General features: G+C 43.6%; 1 protein-coding gene across 1 annotated transcript in view; it reads left to right on the top strand.

Moving 5' to 3' along the window:
- Positions 1-14,230, top strand: part of MELTF (melanotransferrin) — an 18,700-nt gene extending 4,470 nt beyond the window's left edge. Inside the window, exons 3-15 of the mRNA XM_010171025.2 lie at positions 1,117-1,216; positions 2,695-2,877; positions 3,200-3,356; positions 4,214-4,281; positions 5,020-5,207; positions 5,387-5,567; positions 6,511-6,662; positions 7,076-7,172; positions 8,168-8,362; positions 9,927-10,083; positions 12,770-12,837; positions 12,941-13,128; positions 13,952-14,230. Of these exons, the coding sequence (XP_010169327.1) occupies positions 1,117-1,216; positions 2,695-2,877; positions 3,200-3,356; positions 4,214-4,281; positions 5,020-5,207; positions 5,387-5,567; positions 6,511-6,662; positions 7,076-7,172; positions 8,168-8,362; positions 9,927-10,083; positions 12,770-12,837; positions 12,941-13,128; positions 13,952-14,230 (2,013 nt within the window). The remainder of the gene's footprint in view (positions 1-1,116; positions 1,217-2,694; positions 2,878-3,199; positions 3,357-4,213; positions 4,282-5,019; positions 5,208-5,386; positions 5,568-6,510; positions 6,663-7,075; positions 7,173-8,167; positions 8,363-9,926; positions 10,084-12,769; positions 12,838-12,940; positions 13,129-13,951) is intronic.
- The last annotated feature ends 2,241 nt before the right edge of the window (positions 14,231-16,471 follow it).

The following is a 16,471-nucleotide window of genomic DNA, read 5'->3' on the forward strand; positions in this document are numbered from 1 at the left end:
TCAAACACTTTCTGTAGGTAATTCTCCAATGTTGCGACACACAGAAATGAAGTCACTCTGAAAACAATTAACAGGGTATTAACATCACACAGATATTGATAAAAAAATGTGGAATAATCACGTGCTTTTGCTAAATGTATTGGCAAATGCTACCAAAAAAACCCCAAAACAAACAAACAAAAAAACCAAACCAACCAAACAAAAAACCAAAATCCCACACTGCTGCTGATGTGCCACCTCAGCAGTGATTATGTGCTTTTAAAGGACAGGTCTGTAGCTTTCTGTACAAGAAGGTACAGAGGTCTTCTGTACAAGGTGTCATCTCCTGGCTTCTGCTTGGTTCAGTACATGGCGGGAGCCAGGTTCAGCTGATCAGATCCATGCATAGCAGTTCTCCAGTCCTTGCTGCTGTGAGAAGTCCTGTCCGGTGCTATCCAGAGCAATCCTGCATCTGTAGCAGGATTCCAGCCAACTTGGTGTTACAATCACCTGGAAAGATACAGTATTGTTAGGCACCTTCCCAGCAGCTGATACCCCAGATTTGTATTCCCCCACTTTGGACAATTTTTAGGTGCTTTCTTCCTCCAAAATGCACTGCCATCTGCTCCCCCTCTCCCAAAATGTGTGTCTGTTTGTCTGATGAGGTACAAGCCAGCAGCTTTCAGGTTGCTTTTGAGTACACTTGACATTCGGATTTTGCAGCCCCAGAAGACGTTGCTTCAAACTATCTGTGTATGACCTCAAAAATATATTTACTTTATTTAAATCTTCAAGCTTTGGGGCACTAGCTTGGGATGAGTGAAACTTGAAAAACACAGACCTGCAGAATCCATTTCTAAGGTACCTTTGGACTATGAAGACTAGTGAGGCCATCACAGGCCAGGGCTGGTTTCTGCATTATTACTGAAGGAAGATGGTTTTGAACTTCTTAAAATCCCTCATAGTAATTGTTCTTCAGAAATTTGAATGCCCTTAAAGGAACTTCTTGGAGAAAAGAAAACTCACAAATGCAGATAAGGGGCCTCTTCTCTTAAATTCCTGGGCACTCTGCCTCTGGCTGTTGAAAATTCCTGGCAATTAAGCTTTAACATATAATCTGCCCTTGTGTCTGCGCAGGATAATTTGGCAGATGCAGTGACACTGGATGGCCGTTTGATTTACCAGGCTGGAAAGGAGCATGGTCTGAAACCTGTCGTTGGGGAAGTATATGATCAAGGTATATTCTGACTAAATAACTTTTGGATTACTTAATAGGAGCTTTTTCTTATGCATTTTTACTGTTTCCGTTTTATTTTGGGGTCCTCCTCTTGAAGACTCTAAACAGTGGGTAATGGTCAGGGTACCCTCTTGGGTGTTCCTGCCCGTAACAGAATGTATGAGGGAAACAGGAGGTGCAGGACTGTGGCAGAGTCTGTCCTGAAACAGTTAGGTCAAAGTGAGCATTCCTGTCATAGGTTTGGTGGGATGATTTTTGTTGGAGTTTGTTTGTTTGGAGGGAGAGTGGTGTGGTGGTTTTGTGTTTTGTTTTGGTTTTTTACTGTCTCACTGCTTACTGTCTTCTCTGTTTCGTACTTTGCAGATAAATTAATGAACTGCAAAGCATAAAATTTTTTCAGGTTTATCTCTCAATCCCATCAATTAAAATAATTAGATTTTATTTTTGATAGTGTGTATGATTACCTGCTGGAAGAAAGGAAGTGATAGATTCTGCTCCTTACCTAGGTGTCCTTAAGCTTGCAGTTCCTTTCAAGACAGAGACAATTCAGTGGTGACTTGTCAACCTGACTAAGGGCTCAGTATCAACATGTTTGTGTAGATCAGAGCTGGAAGATGTCTCCCATAACTTTCAGAGACCTAAGGGAAGGAACAGCTCTGGAAGCAGCCTGCAGGCAGTGGTGTCACACCACTCTATTCTGAGATGGATTTGATTTGCAGCTGGGTCTTGGTGTGATCTGGCCAAGGCATCCTCAGAAGTGCCTGTTGGGCTCAGTCCACAGGGACTTGGATTCACCTACAGCAGACCCTCTCCCACTGCTAACCACATGATGACCCTGTTGAGGGAACTGTACTTCAGTTTCTCAAAACTAAATGGGCCTCATGACCCAGAGGCTGGCTATCTCCATTAGTCAGGTTATGAGCTCAAATCAGAGAAAAGTGAATGAAATTCAATGATTTCTAATCTAAATAAAGTTAGATTGAATGACCTTATGGTCACTTCACACCCTAGACTCTTGGGTCTGGTATATCAAACTGTACAACAAAGAGAGTGCAATCAGCTGTGATGCTCCAGTGCCATCAACTTGCTATGCTGTGTCAAAATTAAGTTCAAATTAGTAGACAACGGGGAATTTATTTATTTATTTACTGTTAATTATATTGGTTTCAGTTTAATCCAAATATATTTAGAATCATAGAAAATTTCTTCTTGGAAGGAACCTCTTTCATTCCACCTCCCTTTCAAAGCAGGGTGACCTTCAAAGTTAGAGCAGATTACCTGTGGCCTTCAACTAAGACATTTCACACTGAAAATTTAACGGAGGACACTCACTCATGGTCAGCAGGTTCTCTCCGAGGATGTGAACAATGTGACTTGCTTGTGGGTAGAGGAGCCACAAGAGGCCACAGATCAGTGTCTCTCATTGTAATGCTGCTGCAGGGCTACTCTGCTTGTTTCTCTTTCTTCCTGTGCTGCAGAGATTGGAACTTCCTATTATGCCGTGGCTGTGGTGAGGAAGAGCTCCAACATCAACATTAACAGCTTGAAGGGTGTCAGTTCATGTCACACAGGCATCAACAGAACTGCAGGCTGGGATGTGCCAGTGGGTTATCTGATTGATAGTGGGCGCCTGGCTGCAATGGGATGTGACCTTCCAAAAGGTAAGTGTTACAGGGCAAAGGTCTGTTCTTCAGCGGTGCCTTTCTCTGTGGGCTTGGGACCCTGTGCATAGACAGACACCTCTGGTTCTAGCTGCTGTTTTGTTCCTTGGCTTTGATGCTCCTTTTAAGATGGAATAGACCTAACGTAGATCTGATGAAGACTGCGGGGTTTTTTTTTAAACTTGGAAACCATCTTTCAAGAACAAAATTACTTATTGCTTCTAAATGTTTTTAGAGATGTACTGTGTCGATGTGTTAAAAGGAGATTATAGGATCTTGTTTATTCATTGCTAAAAATTTCTTATTCTACTTACACATTTAGCTGTAAGTGACTACTTCAATGGAAGCTGTGTTCCTGGAGCAAATGGCGTAAACTATCCCAAATCCCTCTGTCAGCTCTGCAAAGGGGATTCAGCTGGGCAGAACAAATGTGAACTAAATTCCCAGGAGCGATACTATGACTACAGTGGGGCTTTCAGGTAAAAATCATGGCTCTGTCCATTTTTGTATTGCTGTGCTCTATCCATAGCCATCGTGTCCAGGCCTTGCTGACAGGAAATTGAAGCCAGAGAACTTCCAGTTGATCTTGCTAGAAAATCTGCTGTTGTATTAGGACAACCATGCATTAAACCTAGAGACTGAACAGAAGTAACTCTAAACCCACTATTTCAGGTATTAATACATGAGTATTAAAACCAAATAGATATTTAGCACTTACACTGGGCAGGGAAATCCCATTGCTGTTTGCTTTGTCCAGCAAGTCTGAGCGCTTGTTTCAGCAGCCTGTATCTTTCCCAGTAAAACCTGGTGATCCTTGAAACCTGAGAGCTGAACTGCCACCCTACTCAGCTATTTCAGCCATCCCACCTCAGTTGCACTGAATTATGGAGTTGCTCTGCCCTCCATTTTTGCACACCAATCTTTCCCTTACTTTCCTTCTTCCTGTCTGTGTGCTGTGTTTCAGCTCCGAGTCCCTGAGCAATAGCATTGACCGAGCAAGGGCAGAACTTGCTCGTGTGAAACACTTGCTCCTCTCTGCGTATTCCCCAAAGGATTACGCGACTGCCTTAGACAGAGAACTCTCCTGGACAAAGCAGGTCATGGTGTTTGTCCCAGGCAGCACTGAACATGTTGTCCATGTTCACCAAATGACAGTGATAGTTTACTTCATGCCACTAGTTTCTGCCTTGAGCAAAACTCTCAGCACAAGGAAATAGGTCAGTGTCTGTGGCTGATGAAATGCAGCATACAGCCCTCTGACTGTCAGGCAGCAGTGACCAGTGCGTGGGAGCTGTGCTTTGTAATGCATCTTTTTGGTTGGATTTATATTTACTAGGTGTTTGGCTGAAGGTGCTGGAGAAGTCGCTTTTGTGAAGCACAGCACAGTGCCTGAAAATACAGATGGTGAGTAACCCAGAAGCTTGTTGAATAGTGGCTGCGAGGCCTGAAGTACAGTGTCTGTAGTGACAGTATAATGTCAAATGTTTGATTTATTTTGAATTGAGGAATCGGCAAAAAATGCTCTGATAAAACCAGATGTACCCACAGATGTGTGCACTGGAGTTAGAGGAGTCCATGTCATCTTGCATTTAAAAAAAATAAGATAGTGTTAGTAAAGATTAGAAGTGGAATCTTCAGCTGCTTCTGGAAAGAGCTTAAACAGCACTAAACTCCTTAGTTTCATACAGACCTGAGCTGTTACATTGCTCCTGCCTTCCTAAGGTTTTCAGCAGAGGCAGAAGGTTAACAAGATGTGGCCTGTCCTATCTGGCACTCTGTGAAATCTGCCTTGAGCGTTACTTTAATATCATGGGCCTGTCTGACCATCATTTACAGGGGAAAAAAAAACCCAAAAATGTTGCATGTGATCCTAGACTCAGGGATGCTCTTGGTACTGCTGCAGACTCCAGTACAGTTCAGTGCAGTCTCACAAGTGTGAAGCTGTTTATTGTCTTATCAGAGATATAAGACTAAAGGACCACGTAGATGCATGGGATATATTGTGCAGTCAGGAAGAGTTCAGAGATGCTCAGGAGATGTTTTCTGCTCCGCATGTGCATGTGATGCTTAGAGCAGACGTGAAACCAGAAGCATCAGCCTCACCTGATGTCTGTTCCATAAGCATGTTCTGTCTGATTTCAGGCAGGAGTCTTTCTTCGTGGGCCCAGCGGCTTCGTTCCCAGGACTTCCAGCTTCTGTGCCGCAATGGCAACACAGCTGATGTGACAGAGTGGAGGACCTGCCACCTGGCCCGAATCCCAGCTCGTGCCGTGGTTGTGCGGCCTGACACAGATGGGACAGTTGTCTTCCAGCTCCTGAACCAGGGACAAGTAGGACACCATTTTTTTCATTAGTGTGTTGCATTTTAGAGGGGTTCTCTCATCTACCTGAAGTGGACAGGCTATCTGGGCACTTTCAGCTCTGTGGGGTTGGAAGGAGTATGGGATGTCACACATCCCAGACAGAGGTGTGTGTGACAGGTGCTTTTTTTCTTTCTTTAACATTACAGCAAAGATTTAATGGGGTAGGAGCCAAGTTTCAGATGTTTGACTCTGCAGCCTACAGTGCCCAGAACCTTCTATTCAGAGACTCCACCACAGAGCTTGTTGCAATCACAGCTCAGAATTACCAGGCATGGCTGGGTGATGAGTATCTTCATGCCATGCAAGCCCTGAACTGCAACCCCAACAGTAAGTTGTCTTTAAGTTCCTATTTATAACCAAGAGCAAAGATAGCTGATAACAGAGATCATCTTTATTCTGTTTCATTTTCTTCTGCCTCTTGGAGGGTTTTGGCAAGATGCCAGCCTAATAATCTTGTAACATGGAGAAAGGATCACTTTTTGACCTAGAAACAGAATCACATTGCGGAATACTTTCCTGTGCAAATCAGCCCCCTTTGTGCTACAAGATGCAGGCATTTTCTACCCTTTCTAGTGTATGAGAGACTCTAGTCTGGTAAGCTGCTACTGCGACCTGGCACTCCATTTCTTACCTGCTAACAAGGGGAAATAGTAATGTGTTGCTGTGTAAATCCTCAGGTAGCCTATAAAGAATGGATGAATGGGTTCCTATCAGAGAATTTCCTCCAGAAGCTGAAGAAACTCTCAGTTGCTATTAATTGAAGTTTTATGGTCTTTTATACTCTCGGAAGAAAGTAGAAATTACTTGATGTGTATTCAGGCAAAGTCAGAACACAGGCTGAAAGAAACCCTGCCTGAAGAAGCTTAATAATCGTGGCAACTGAGCCTCCCATACATGCTCTGGGCTGTGGCAAAGCCCCCCACCTCCCAGGGTTGCTCAGTGACTGTCAGGTATGAGGACACCTGTGTTGAGGGTGTTCTTTTGCTGCAGTCAACTAACACATTATGGCTGCACTTAATGGTTAGCAATTGTAGGAGCTCTTGTTCCTTTGCTACGGGTAGGTTTGCAGTGTGGACATACCACTAATCTGGAGAGCTTTGTGGTTCCTGGTCAGGTGTAACTCTGAGCTGGAGAGACGAAGAGAAACACAGAAGTAAACATTTTTAATAACATGTATGGATGGTACTTATGTGACAGTGAGCAGTGTGTATCCCTCCTTATCTATTACAAAGAAAGTGAACTGTAGTATTTGCTATCCAATTTTATGCAGCATTGCCAGAAAGCCTGAACTGGTGTGTTGTATCCACTGAGGAGCTTTGGAAATGTAGTAAAATGGCCACTGCCTTTAAGAAAAAGAATTTGAAACCAGACATTCAGTGTATTTCAGCCAAGACAAAGGAAGAGTGCATGGAGCTGATCCAGGTAGGCTGCTACAATCCTTGTGCAATAACTCAAATTAACCCAGGCTGCTCTCTGCTGGGTAGGTAGGATCAGAGATACGCGCATGTAGGTGACCAGTAGGAATACTGGATTTCAAGGATGTGATCTGTAACTTGCATGATATGGATGGGCCTGAACCCTGATGATCTTCAGTTGTGACAAGGGCATTGTTGCCCATTTAGCTCAAGCCTGTATGTGTGAAATCTCCTGTCCCCATTTCACTGGTGATGCTTTATGTAGGTTTTGGGGGTTTTCTTCAGTAGCGTATTGCCCTTTTGCTGTCGGACTTGCCCTTTCAGGTGCAACAGGTATGATACTGGAGGTGTCATCGTTGTAGCAGGGAAGGTATCTGCTGGTTTTTTCACAGAAATCCTAAATTTTATTTTATTTTTCAGAAAAAAGAAAGTGATGCTGTAGTTCTGGGTGGAGCTGATATTTACACAGCTGGGAAGATATATGGCCTTGTACCAGCTGCTGGAGAAAGTTACTCTGGTAAGAAGGTCAGGAAACATAAATATTGACCTTATTTTTCCAGGTTGTTTGAAAACAGCTCTAAAAGCACAGCTTCTGTTCTCTGACCCTGATGGGCGAGTTGTTTTCAAAGGAAATGAGAATTACTATCCTCATGTCATGGATATAGGAGGAAATAAGTATGGGATGGGTTCCTACAGTGAGTTTGTGACATTTTTTGTCTGTCCGGCTGCATGACCAGCTTGAGTCTTTGGCACTTTTGAATCTTGTACCTCTTTACTTGTCTTTTTAATTCCACAAAAAATATTTACAGTGGAAAAAATTAGTATTCACAAAGTCAAAATATTTTTAACAAAAGCAAAAATACAGAAATTACAGAGCAGATTCTATTTAGAAACAAATTCTTCCTGTCAATGCGGCTGCTTCAGAGCCACAGATGAAAAGAGGGCTTGTGGACGTTGTGTCACTAAGGCAGAATTTCAGTATCACAGAATCACAGTTAGGGATTGGAAGGGACCTCAAAAGATCATCTAGTCCAATCCCCCTGCCAGAGCAGGAACCTAAATGAGATCACACAGGAAGGCGTCCAGGCGAGTTTTGAATGTCTCCAGAGAAGGAGACTCCACAACCTAATGCTGCAGAACTCCTGGAAACTTTAATACAGGTTTGAGTTTTCATATAAAAATAACTTAGAGCACTTTCTCTAAGTCACTAATGACCCAAATGTGGCTTTTCAGAGGGAGGTAGTTGTAAGAGCTGTTGTTAACACTTCCATGGTCATCTCTAGATTATTCAGTTCAAGCGCAAGAGCAGTACCAGTTTACAGGCTATAAGGGAATACAACACTGTGAAGTAGAAGTGAAGAATAATTACATGTATGTTCATAATTCCTGACTAGCTGTTTGCTGGTGCAAGTGAAGTTGGCACCATGTAAATGTAATAGATCTGTAGATGATCACTAAGCAGTGGGAATGCTTAAGGGAAACTCCAATGTGTTTTGGTTTTTTTCCTGCAAGCTGATGACAACAGCAATGCGTACTATGCTGTGGCGATAGTGAAACGAAATCTGACCAGTGCATTCACCATCAGTGACCTGAAAGGGAAGAAGTCATGCCACACGGGACTGGGGAGAACGGCAGGATGGAATATCCCCATTGGTATGCTAATTAAGAGGGGCATTATTAAGACCAGAGACTGTAATATTCCTCAAGGTAAGACAACGGTACTAAATATCAATAATACAGTGACAGTCTAATTATAACCCTTCATTAGAGAAGTAGTTTTGACACTTCATAGTTTTATATGAAGCTTACCTGTTTGTGAAGGTATATTATGTTTTTAATGTGACAGTTTCAAATTTTAAGTTTCCCACCAGAGTAGACTTAATGGAGGGGCCATACTGAGAATGTTACATCTAACACAAAAGTATTCCTTTCCCTTATCACAAAATCATTGCTAATTTAGGTTGGAAGGGACCTTTGGAGATCTAGTCCAACCAGCTGCTCAAAGCAGGTCCAGTCAGATAAGATTGCCCAGAGCCATCTCCAGACAGGTTTTGAGTAATCTCCTAGGATGGAGATTACACCCAGCCTCTCTGTACCCCTGTTGCAGTGTTTGGCCATGCTTGGTATAAATAATTTTTTTTTCTTGTATCTAATCAGGATTTTCCTTCTCGTAACTTGAGTCTGTTGTTTCTCATCCTTTCGCTCTGCATCTCTGAGAAGGATCTGGGTCTGTCTTCTTGAAAAACCCACTATGTAAATGAAGACGGCAATACAGTTAATTGTTTTATCTCCAGACTGACCAAACCCAGCTCTCAGCCTGGCCTGTCATGTGCCCCAGCCCTCAGAGATGCTCATTCTACCCTATTTGCTCTAGAATGTCAGTGTTTTTCTAACACTGAGAGGTCAAAACTTGGCGCAGGTGTCAGAGGAGAACCATGACTAACACAACGCAGTACGCCATTAGCCTTCACTGGCACAAAAGCACTCTGCTGACTCTTGGTCAATTTGTTGTCCACCAGGATACCCAGGTCCTTTTTTTACAGAGCTGCTTTTCAGCCTGCCAGCTCCCAGCCTTTCATGGTCTTACTCCATCCTAAAAGCAGGATTCTGCATTCACCTTTTTTGAACTCTGTGTTTCCTGCCAGCCCATTTCTCCAGCCTGTCCAGATTTATCTCAATGGCAGCCCCGGTCTCCAGTGTATCAAACTGACAAAGTTTATTCCAATTTTCAGAAATGCATTTGAAGAGTCCATTGCTTTTTGCATTTAATCAACTTCAAGCTTATCATATGGTCTTGAAAATCCATCTGTCTCAGCAGTTGTTTGAGGATATTGACCCAAGTCAGATATTGATAATGGGATAGTCACAGAAACTCACACTGTCTATACAGATGTACCCCCTCTAGGTGGTAATTCCTGCTCTGGGATGGCATTGCAGTAAATGTATCTGTCCTGAATTTTATTGCATTTATTTTCAAACTGTATTTAGTACACATGTGGTACTACAATGTACCACAACAACCAAAGGACCTATGACCGTGGGACTCCAGATTCATATTGTGCTTGCTTATTTCCTACCTCCCAGGAAGCTCTTTGGTTTCGTAACATAATCAGCTAAATTGTGCTTTGAAAATATTTTAAAAGTTGTAGTTTGTGAATTCCAGAAGACAGCTGTAACTCATGTGTCTGGTGTTCTACCAAAACCTGCATTGGTTATAACCTCATGACAGCATAACTGCCTTTCTTTTATTGGTTTGTCTGTCTTTCCCCAGCTGTGAGCGAGTTTTTCTCTGCCAGCTGCGTGCCTTCAGCTAAGCAGGACAATTACCCACCAGAACTCTGTCAACTGTGTATTGGAGATGATAGTGGAAACAATAAATGCAGCGCAAGTAGCCAAGAACGTTATTACAGCTACAGTGGAGCTTTCAGGTAATTAATACATACGGTTGTTATTTAGTCTGTCAGCGTGTCAAAATGCAAGGAGGAACTATTTTCCATCCCAGTCAGCAAAAAGTAGTTATAGTTGCTACAATTAGATGGCATGTGCCATAAAGGAAGTGGCACATGTGTCCCCAGATGTCTTCAGCAAGACAGGCATGTCATAAGGCATTACATTAGATCGTGGCAAAGCCTTTTGCCAGCTTCCTGGCCCACAGCCAGCCAGGTGACCAACAGCCAAATGTGGGTCTGCTTCCAGAGCAATAGGCATCTACTAAGTGAGGACCAAGTGGATTGTCATCAGTCTCCAGTCTTTCTTCAATCTAGTGTGAAAGACATTCTGCTGCTCTGAAAGGTCGGGTCACCCATAAAGAGCTTTAGCAGGGAAGCAGTAGCCAGAATCTGGCTGCTGTAAGTCCATGCGGAGAGTGGCAGGATAGTGAGGGGGAGCCAGGAGCGGGTCTTCACTGTCCTTACTCGTTGGTGGCTGTATGTGAAGGTAAATTTCTGAACAGCACAACCAACTGTGGCCAATGTTCAAATATCAGATCTTCAAAACAAAATGTGTTAAAGGTACAGGGACAAAATAGCATAAAATGGAATAAATACTTCGTGTAACAGTGAATGTCTACATATGGGGCCATAGCCAAAAACTCTGACGCTCTTAGATGTGGAAGCAGCATTTCCTTTTCCTGACCTTCACCCCTGAAGTAATGGTGCATGTAACAGAGTTGGCAATGAGTGGTCTTTTCCCTTTAGGGGAGGAGACTGCAACAGCACCTGCCTGGTAAATACCGAAGTGCCAGCCTTAGATAACTACTCTTTGCAAATCTATTTAGTTGTGTCCAGCTGCTCTGCTGTGGTACAAGCCTTGCAGGCAAACTCCAGATCCTCTGCTGTACTTCACAGATTAACAGAGTCACCTACCAGTCACCAAATAAGCAACAAATGCTGTTACAGGCTGTGTGAGCCTTGCTCATGTTCTAGGGTTGTACACCTGATAACAGTGCTCGTACAGGCCAAACTTTATGTGGAGATCACTACTTTTTTTTTTTTTTTTTTTTGATAGGGATGATGTTTAATTCATCAAGTGGAAAGCTTTAAGTATTTATAAGGTTAGGATTTGGGTGTAAAGTGGAAGGTCAAAATCTTCTGCAAGGTAGGGATGGTTCTGGCTCTGATGCTTAGGTGATCTTCTCTGGAGGAAGAATGAGTTATGGAAGGTGACTGACATGAGCTTAAAATTCAGCCTCAGACTTCCAGATTCCTCCAACTCTGCATATCTTCAGACTAACCTGACTAGAGGTATTGGAGGTCATTCAGTTTGTCTATATCCCACTGCCTGGGGCAAATTAAACTGCAGTGAGTACTGACAAATCGATTTGGAACAGCCTTTTCTGGTGGGGAATGCACTGAACAGCACCTACTAAGGCTTCTGTTCTCTGCATGACAGTGTCAGCCACATGGTGATAAGAACTTGGATTATAACTGCTCATGTTAAACCAGGTACACATGAAATATATTTATTTTTGATAACTGTTAGCAATAATATTTTTTTCTCACATTTCTTCAGCTTTGCATCTTCTTGATTGATCAGTTTAATGATCTTGTTTTAGGAAATGCTTCTTGAAAACACTTGTCGAATAAAATACAAAGTACCACCACTAAACTGTTACCCACAGATCCTCTGCCAGCACACACTAAGATACCTGGGAAGTTAGATCTCTCTGCTAGCTCACCCAGCTCACTGATTTGAGGTTGATTTTATTTATGTATTACTTGCTGTCTGAAGTGAGTGCCACGCATTTCTTCTGTCTGCTGACTTCATCTTTCAGGCCTCGCAAAAATCCGACAGTCTGCGGTGCCGGTTGTATCGTGCAGCACCACAGTGTAACATGGGAAATAGCAATGCTGGTAAAGGGGCGTTGTTCTACACCTTCACCCTGAAACTCTCTGTAATGGGGTGCCACACTTGTAGGAGAGGAGGAGATTTTAGGGTGCCTGTGGCATGCTGGGCTGCTTCTGCCTCAGAAAATTAGAGGAAACTGAACTTGGTTCTCGAACGGTGCCATTAGAGGCTGCAGTTGGATGTGCCGGTGTCTGCAGTGTACAGGGCTGTAAAGCAGCGTGTGTGTGAGCACCAAGGTCACTCTGACTTGGAAAGGAAAGAGGAAAAAAAACTGTATGTGTTGTGTGAGTGTGCACACATGCACATATGCAGAGTCTGATGATCTCTTGGGTTATGCTCTCAAATTATTTTATTAAAAAAATTCCTAATGACACACTTCATACATGATTTAAAGAGGAGTGAAAGCGACTGTTAGCAGATGGGGAATACTGCATTGAGTATCATGTAATACATCTGCTTCCTTTGCTCATCTAATATTGGCCTTTTCTGTCATTTCTGTCACTGTTTTTAATAAAAATTTTCTGCAGTATTCCTCTCTTAGAGTTCTTAATTCAGAATATTTTTTAATACTTTGCAAATATGTTGATTTTCTCTCCTTTCAAGATGCTGCATTTCTCTGTTTTTGTTTATTATCTTAGGGTCCAGTGAATTTGTTTACAGGAATGTGTGTAAGAAAAGTGGACTTCTAAACCTATCAGTTATTAGAAAAAAAAATGTGGTTCACATAAAGATGCTTTGAGTTGAATTTTTCTCTCTCATTTCCTAAAGGTGCCTGGCACAGGACTCTGGGGATGTGGCCTTTGTCAAGCACTCGACAGTGTTTGAGAACACAGATGGTACTTAGTTTTACGTATCCCTTCATTATAATTCAGTAATTTTTCTAGAACCTTTTTGCTCTAAAGCATTCAATGAGTGATAATGACCAGTTTCTTTTTTCAGGTAAGAATACTGAAAGCTGGGCCCAAAACTTGAAGTCCAGTGATTTCCAGTTACTGTGTCCAAATGGTGCCCGTGCTGAAGTCACCCAGTTTGCTGAGTGTCACCTGGCTCGGGTGCCAGCTCAGGCCGTTATGGTTCACCCAGATACCAGCATTTTCGCTCTGTTTGGACTGCTGGACAAAGCCCAGGTATTAATAATCCATGTATGCTATGGGGCTGTTACATATGGTCTAACACAGCCCAAGGATAAAGACAGCAGGGCCACGCTGCCATACTATGTCCCCTGCATCATGGCAGTGGCAGCGTGTGCACTGTGCAGAGCCCTGTTGTTAGAGTGGGACACAGAAGGTAAAATACAACCCGTGTAATTCTCCCACTAGAACCACCCTGGTGCACAAGGGATTTCAACTTTTGCCCAGCCACTGATTTCAGTAGTAATTTTCCTGGAGCTTAAGTTGTTTTCCCAAACTGCATGACTTTGAAGTCTACAAGAAGCAGAGTACATGCTAATGCTTTTCCATCCTGGAATTTGCCGAGGAACACAACAGAACATCGCTGGGTATATTTATGCTGCAGCCACGTACATGGTAACCCATTTAGGCAGACCACGCCTGGCTGCCATGGCTAGGTTCCTGTCAATACTGAAGTTCACTAGTTTAAAAGCAGTGCTGGGTGTCTCCATGCTCGGCTTCAGTCATTTCTGTAACCCCTCTGCAGACAGACCCTGTATTACACAATTATTTAGACAGAAGAATTTTTTTAAATACAGCTCTTTCCAAGTAGTAACTAAAAAACCAAAATCACAAATGGTGTTCTTGTAATTGCCAGTGGCAGAATTCTGTCTCTAATCTACTGAAATGCCTAAAAGCAAACGCATAATAGAGATTATGCAGTTGTGTATGAACTGCATCTACTTTCATCTACAAAACAGTTCCTGTTCTCTTTCGTGTTGTACCAGAGGAATGTGGCACTTAATCTTGCAAAATGCTGAAAAATTTGCATTGTTTTCAGGTCTACTTTGGAAATAGCAGCAACAGAAATGGATTCAAAATGTTTGATTCTTCAGCTTTTCAAGGAAAAAACTTGATTTTCAAGGATTCTGCTGTTGAGATCGTGCCAGTACAAGAGAGGAGGACGTATGCAGAATGGCTGGGGAGTGAATATGTTGAGTCCCTTGAAGGGATGCAAATGCCACAGTGCACTGGGGCAGGTAATAAGATAAGACAACACCTACTCACGATGACTGTTGTCCCCCTTCTTATTTTATGTCAGATTCAAGGCTTGGACTAGCAGGGTCCAAATAGCAACTTCCAGGCCACCTCTGCCACCTTTTCTTTGGATAAGCTGCTGTTTGGATAACATGCTGCGCTAACATTTGAGTGCCTCTTCCTGCCTCTTTGCAGGGCAAGTGCTAACAGCACCTGCTCATCAGGGGAGTGGGATGGGGCTGGAAGCTGCCCCTGTCCATGTGGATGGGGTGGAATTTGGGGCAGAAGCCAGGAAGACAGTGTCAGCATGGTTTACAAGATTAGTCCAAAACTGGAGCATCTTTGCCATTGTTGCTGAAGTTGAACCACCCTGGGCTGGAGGATTCCCAGGTGCTGTTAGATGGATACTGGGTTTCTGACCTGTAGAAGAATTTCTGCGTCTTGGAAGGCAGCATCAAAAATCTTGTCTAGTGAATCCTCTCTGGCCTCCTGGCTGGTTACATTCAGACTCCTACATCCCTGCTTACCCCATCCTACCCTTGCTGAGGGCAAGTTTCTCCTGAGATCTGCTTCCAGAAGGGGTAAGTGCACAGAGAATGGACAGGCTGTGGACAGAGGGATGACCTGCAGTCCAGAATACAGTTTCTGCCGTGGGCAAGGTCTTCCACCTTCCAGTAGAAGAAAGTATGGGGAACCTCCAAAGTCACAGGACCAAAAGGAAGGCCAGAGAGACTTGAGGGACTATATGTTGTCAGAGAAAAGAACGAAACCAAATACATGCATCCACTGAGCTTGTTGACTTTCCACAACCAGTGTCCTCACTGCGAGAGATGTCATCTGCCCTGTGATCTTTAATTTGATGTAGTAGCCTCCAAGAAACTTCTAGCTGTCCTTGTTCCACATGGGGTTACCTGGGTGCCTGTGCATGAAACTTTTATTTGCTGTTAGTGAAACTAAGTAGTTCACTTCTGATTAACTGTTTCTGTATCTACTGGCTTGCAGCATTCGGTTTTTATTTTTATTTGTAGCTGCAGTAACAACAAGTGTTGCTGTGTTGCTGGGAGGCAGCGTCCTCCTGACTACAGCTGCCACCTTATGATCCTGGGATGAAAAGACATTCAACATAAGAAAAAAAACCTGGTAAAACTAGATAATAGTAATGTAAATAAGTGAAAACTAACAAATAAACATGAGAAGTAATTAGAATTTATCTAGACTTTGGCTTGAGAGACCTACATAATTTTTTTTCCTGTCCTGGGAAATAAACACTGACTCTTCGTTTCTCTTATCCCACTTCCCAGCTTTTCTCACCCATTTCCTTTGCTCCAAGGTTACCTGGGTTTAAGAGGGAAAGAAACTCTGGCCTCCTGCTCTTTCACTGTAGATTTGAGAGCTGTGTCTGTGGTAGCAAGCAGTGACACAGTGCAGCAGCCCCCAAGCCCAGAGGTGTACAGGACTGAAGTCCTCTGCTCTGAGCTCTGCTCCTGTCAGCCAGGGATCCGTGCCACCTCTGGCCATGTAGTTGAAGCCTCTTGGCCATGGCTTTGTGTCTGTCTGCCTTAGAGCCACGAAGATGATTAAGGGAGTGGAGCATCTCCCTTATGAGGAAAGGCTGAGGGAGCTGGGTCTCTTTAGCTTGGAGAAGAGGAGACCAAGGGGAGACCTAATTAATGTTTACAAATATGTTAAGGGTGAATGTCATGAGGATGGAGCCAGGCTCTTCTCAGTGATGCCCAAGGGTAGGACAAGGGGCAATGGGTGTAAGCTGGAACACAGGAGGTTCCGCTTAAATTTCAGAAGGAACTTCTTTACAGTGAGGGTGACGGAGCACTGGAACAGGCTGCCCAGGGACGTTGTGGAGTCTCCTTCCCTGGAGACATTCAAGACCTGCCTGGGCACCTTCCTATGTAATTTCGTTTAGTTTCCTGCTCTGACAGGGGGACTAAATGATCTTTTGAGGTCCCTTCCAATCCCAACATTCTGTGATTCTGTGAATGGGCTGAGTTAGAGTGTATCTGGCAAATGCACAGTCGATGTACTGGATCCATACTCCGCCTGTTTGGTCTGTGTGTTTCTGCCGCAGTTGGATCCTTTCTCGCTTGCAGAGTGGTTTGTAAGTAGGGGATACAGCTGGCTCCCCAAGCCCTGGGGGTTTGCAGGGCTGTTGGTGGTGGCGTCACCCCGCTGTTCTCGGCCATTGCTCGTCCCCCTGAAGGAGCCCGCGTCCCCCTTCCGTTCTGGTAGGAGGGTGTTGGATGCGTCACCTCTTCTTTCCTGGAGTGATCTTGTTTGGATACAGTCATTTCATGGTCACATTTTCCTG

Source organism: Antrostomus carolinensis, unplaced genomic scaffold, assembly GCF_000700745.2.
Source record: "Antrostomus carolinensis isolate BGI_N321 unplaced genomic scaffold, ASM70074v2 scaffold44396, whole genome shotgun sequence".
Taxonomy (NCBI): Eukaryota; Metazoa; Chordata; class Aves; order Caprimulgiformes; family Caprimulgidae; genus Antrostomus; species Antrostomus carolinensis.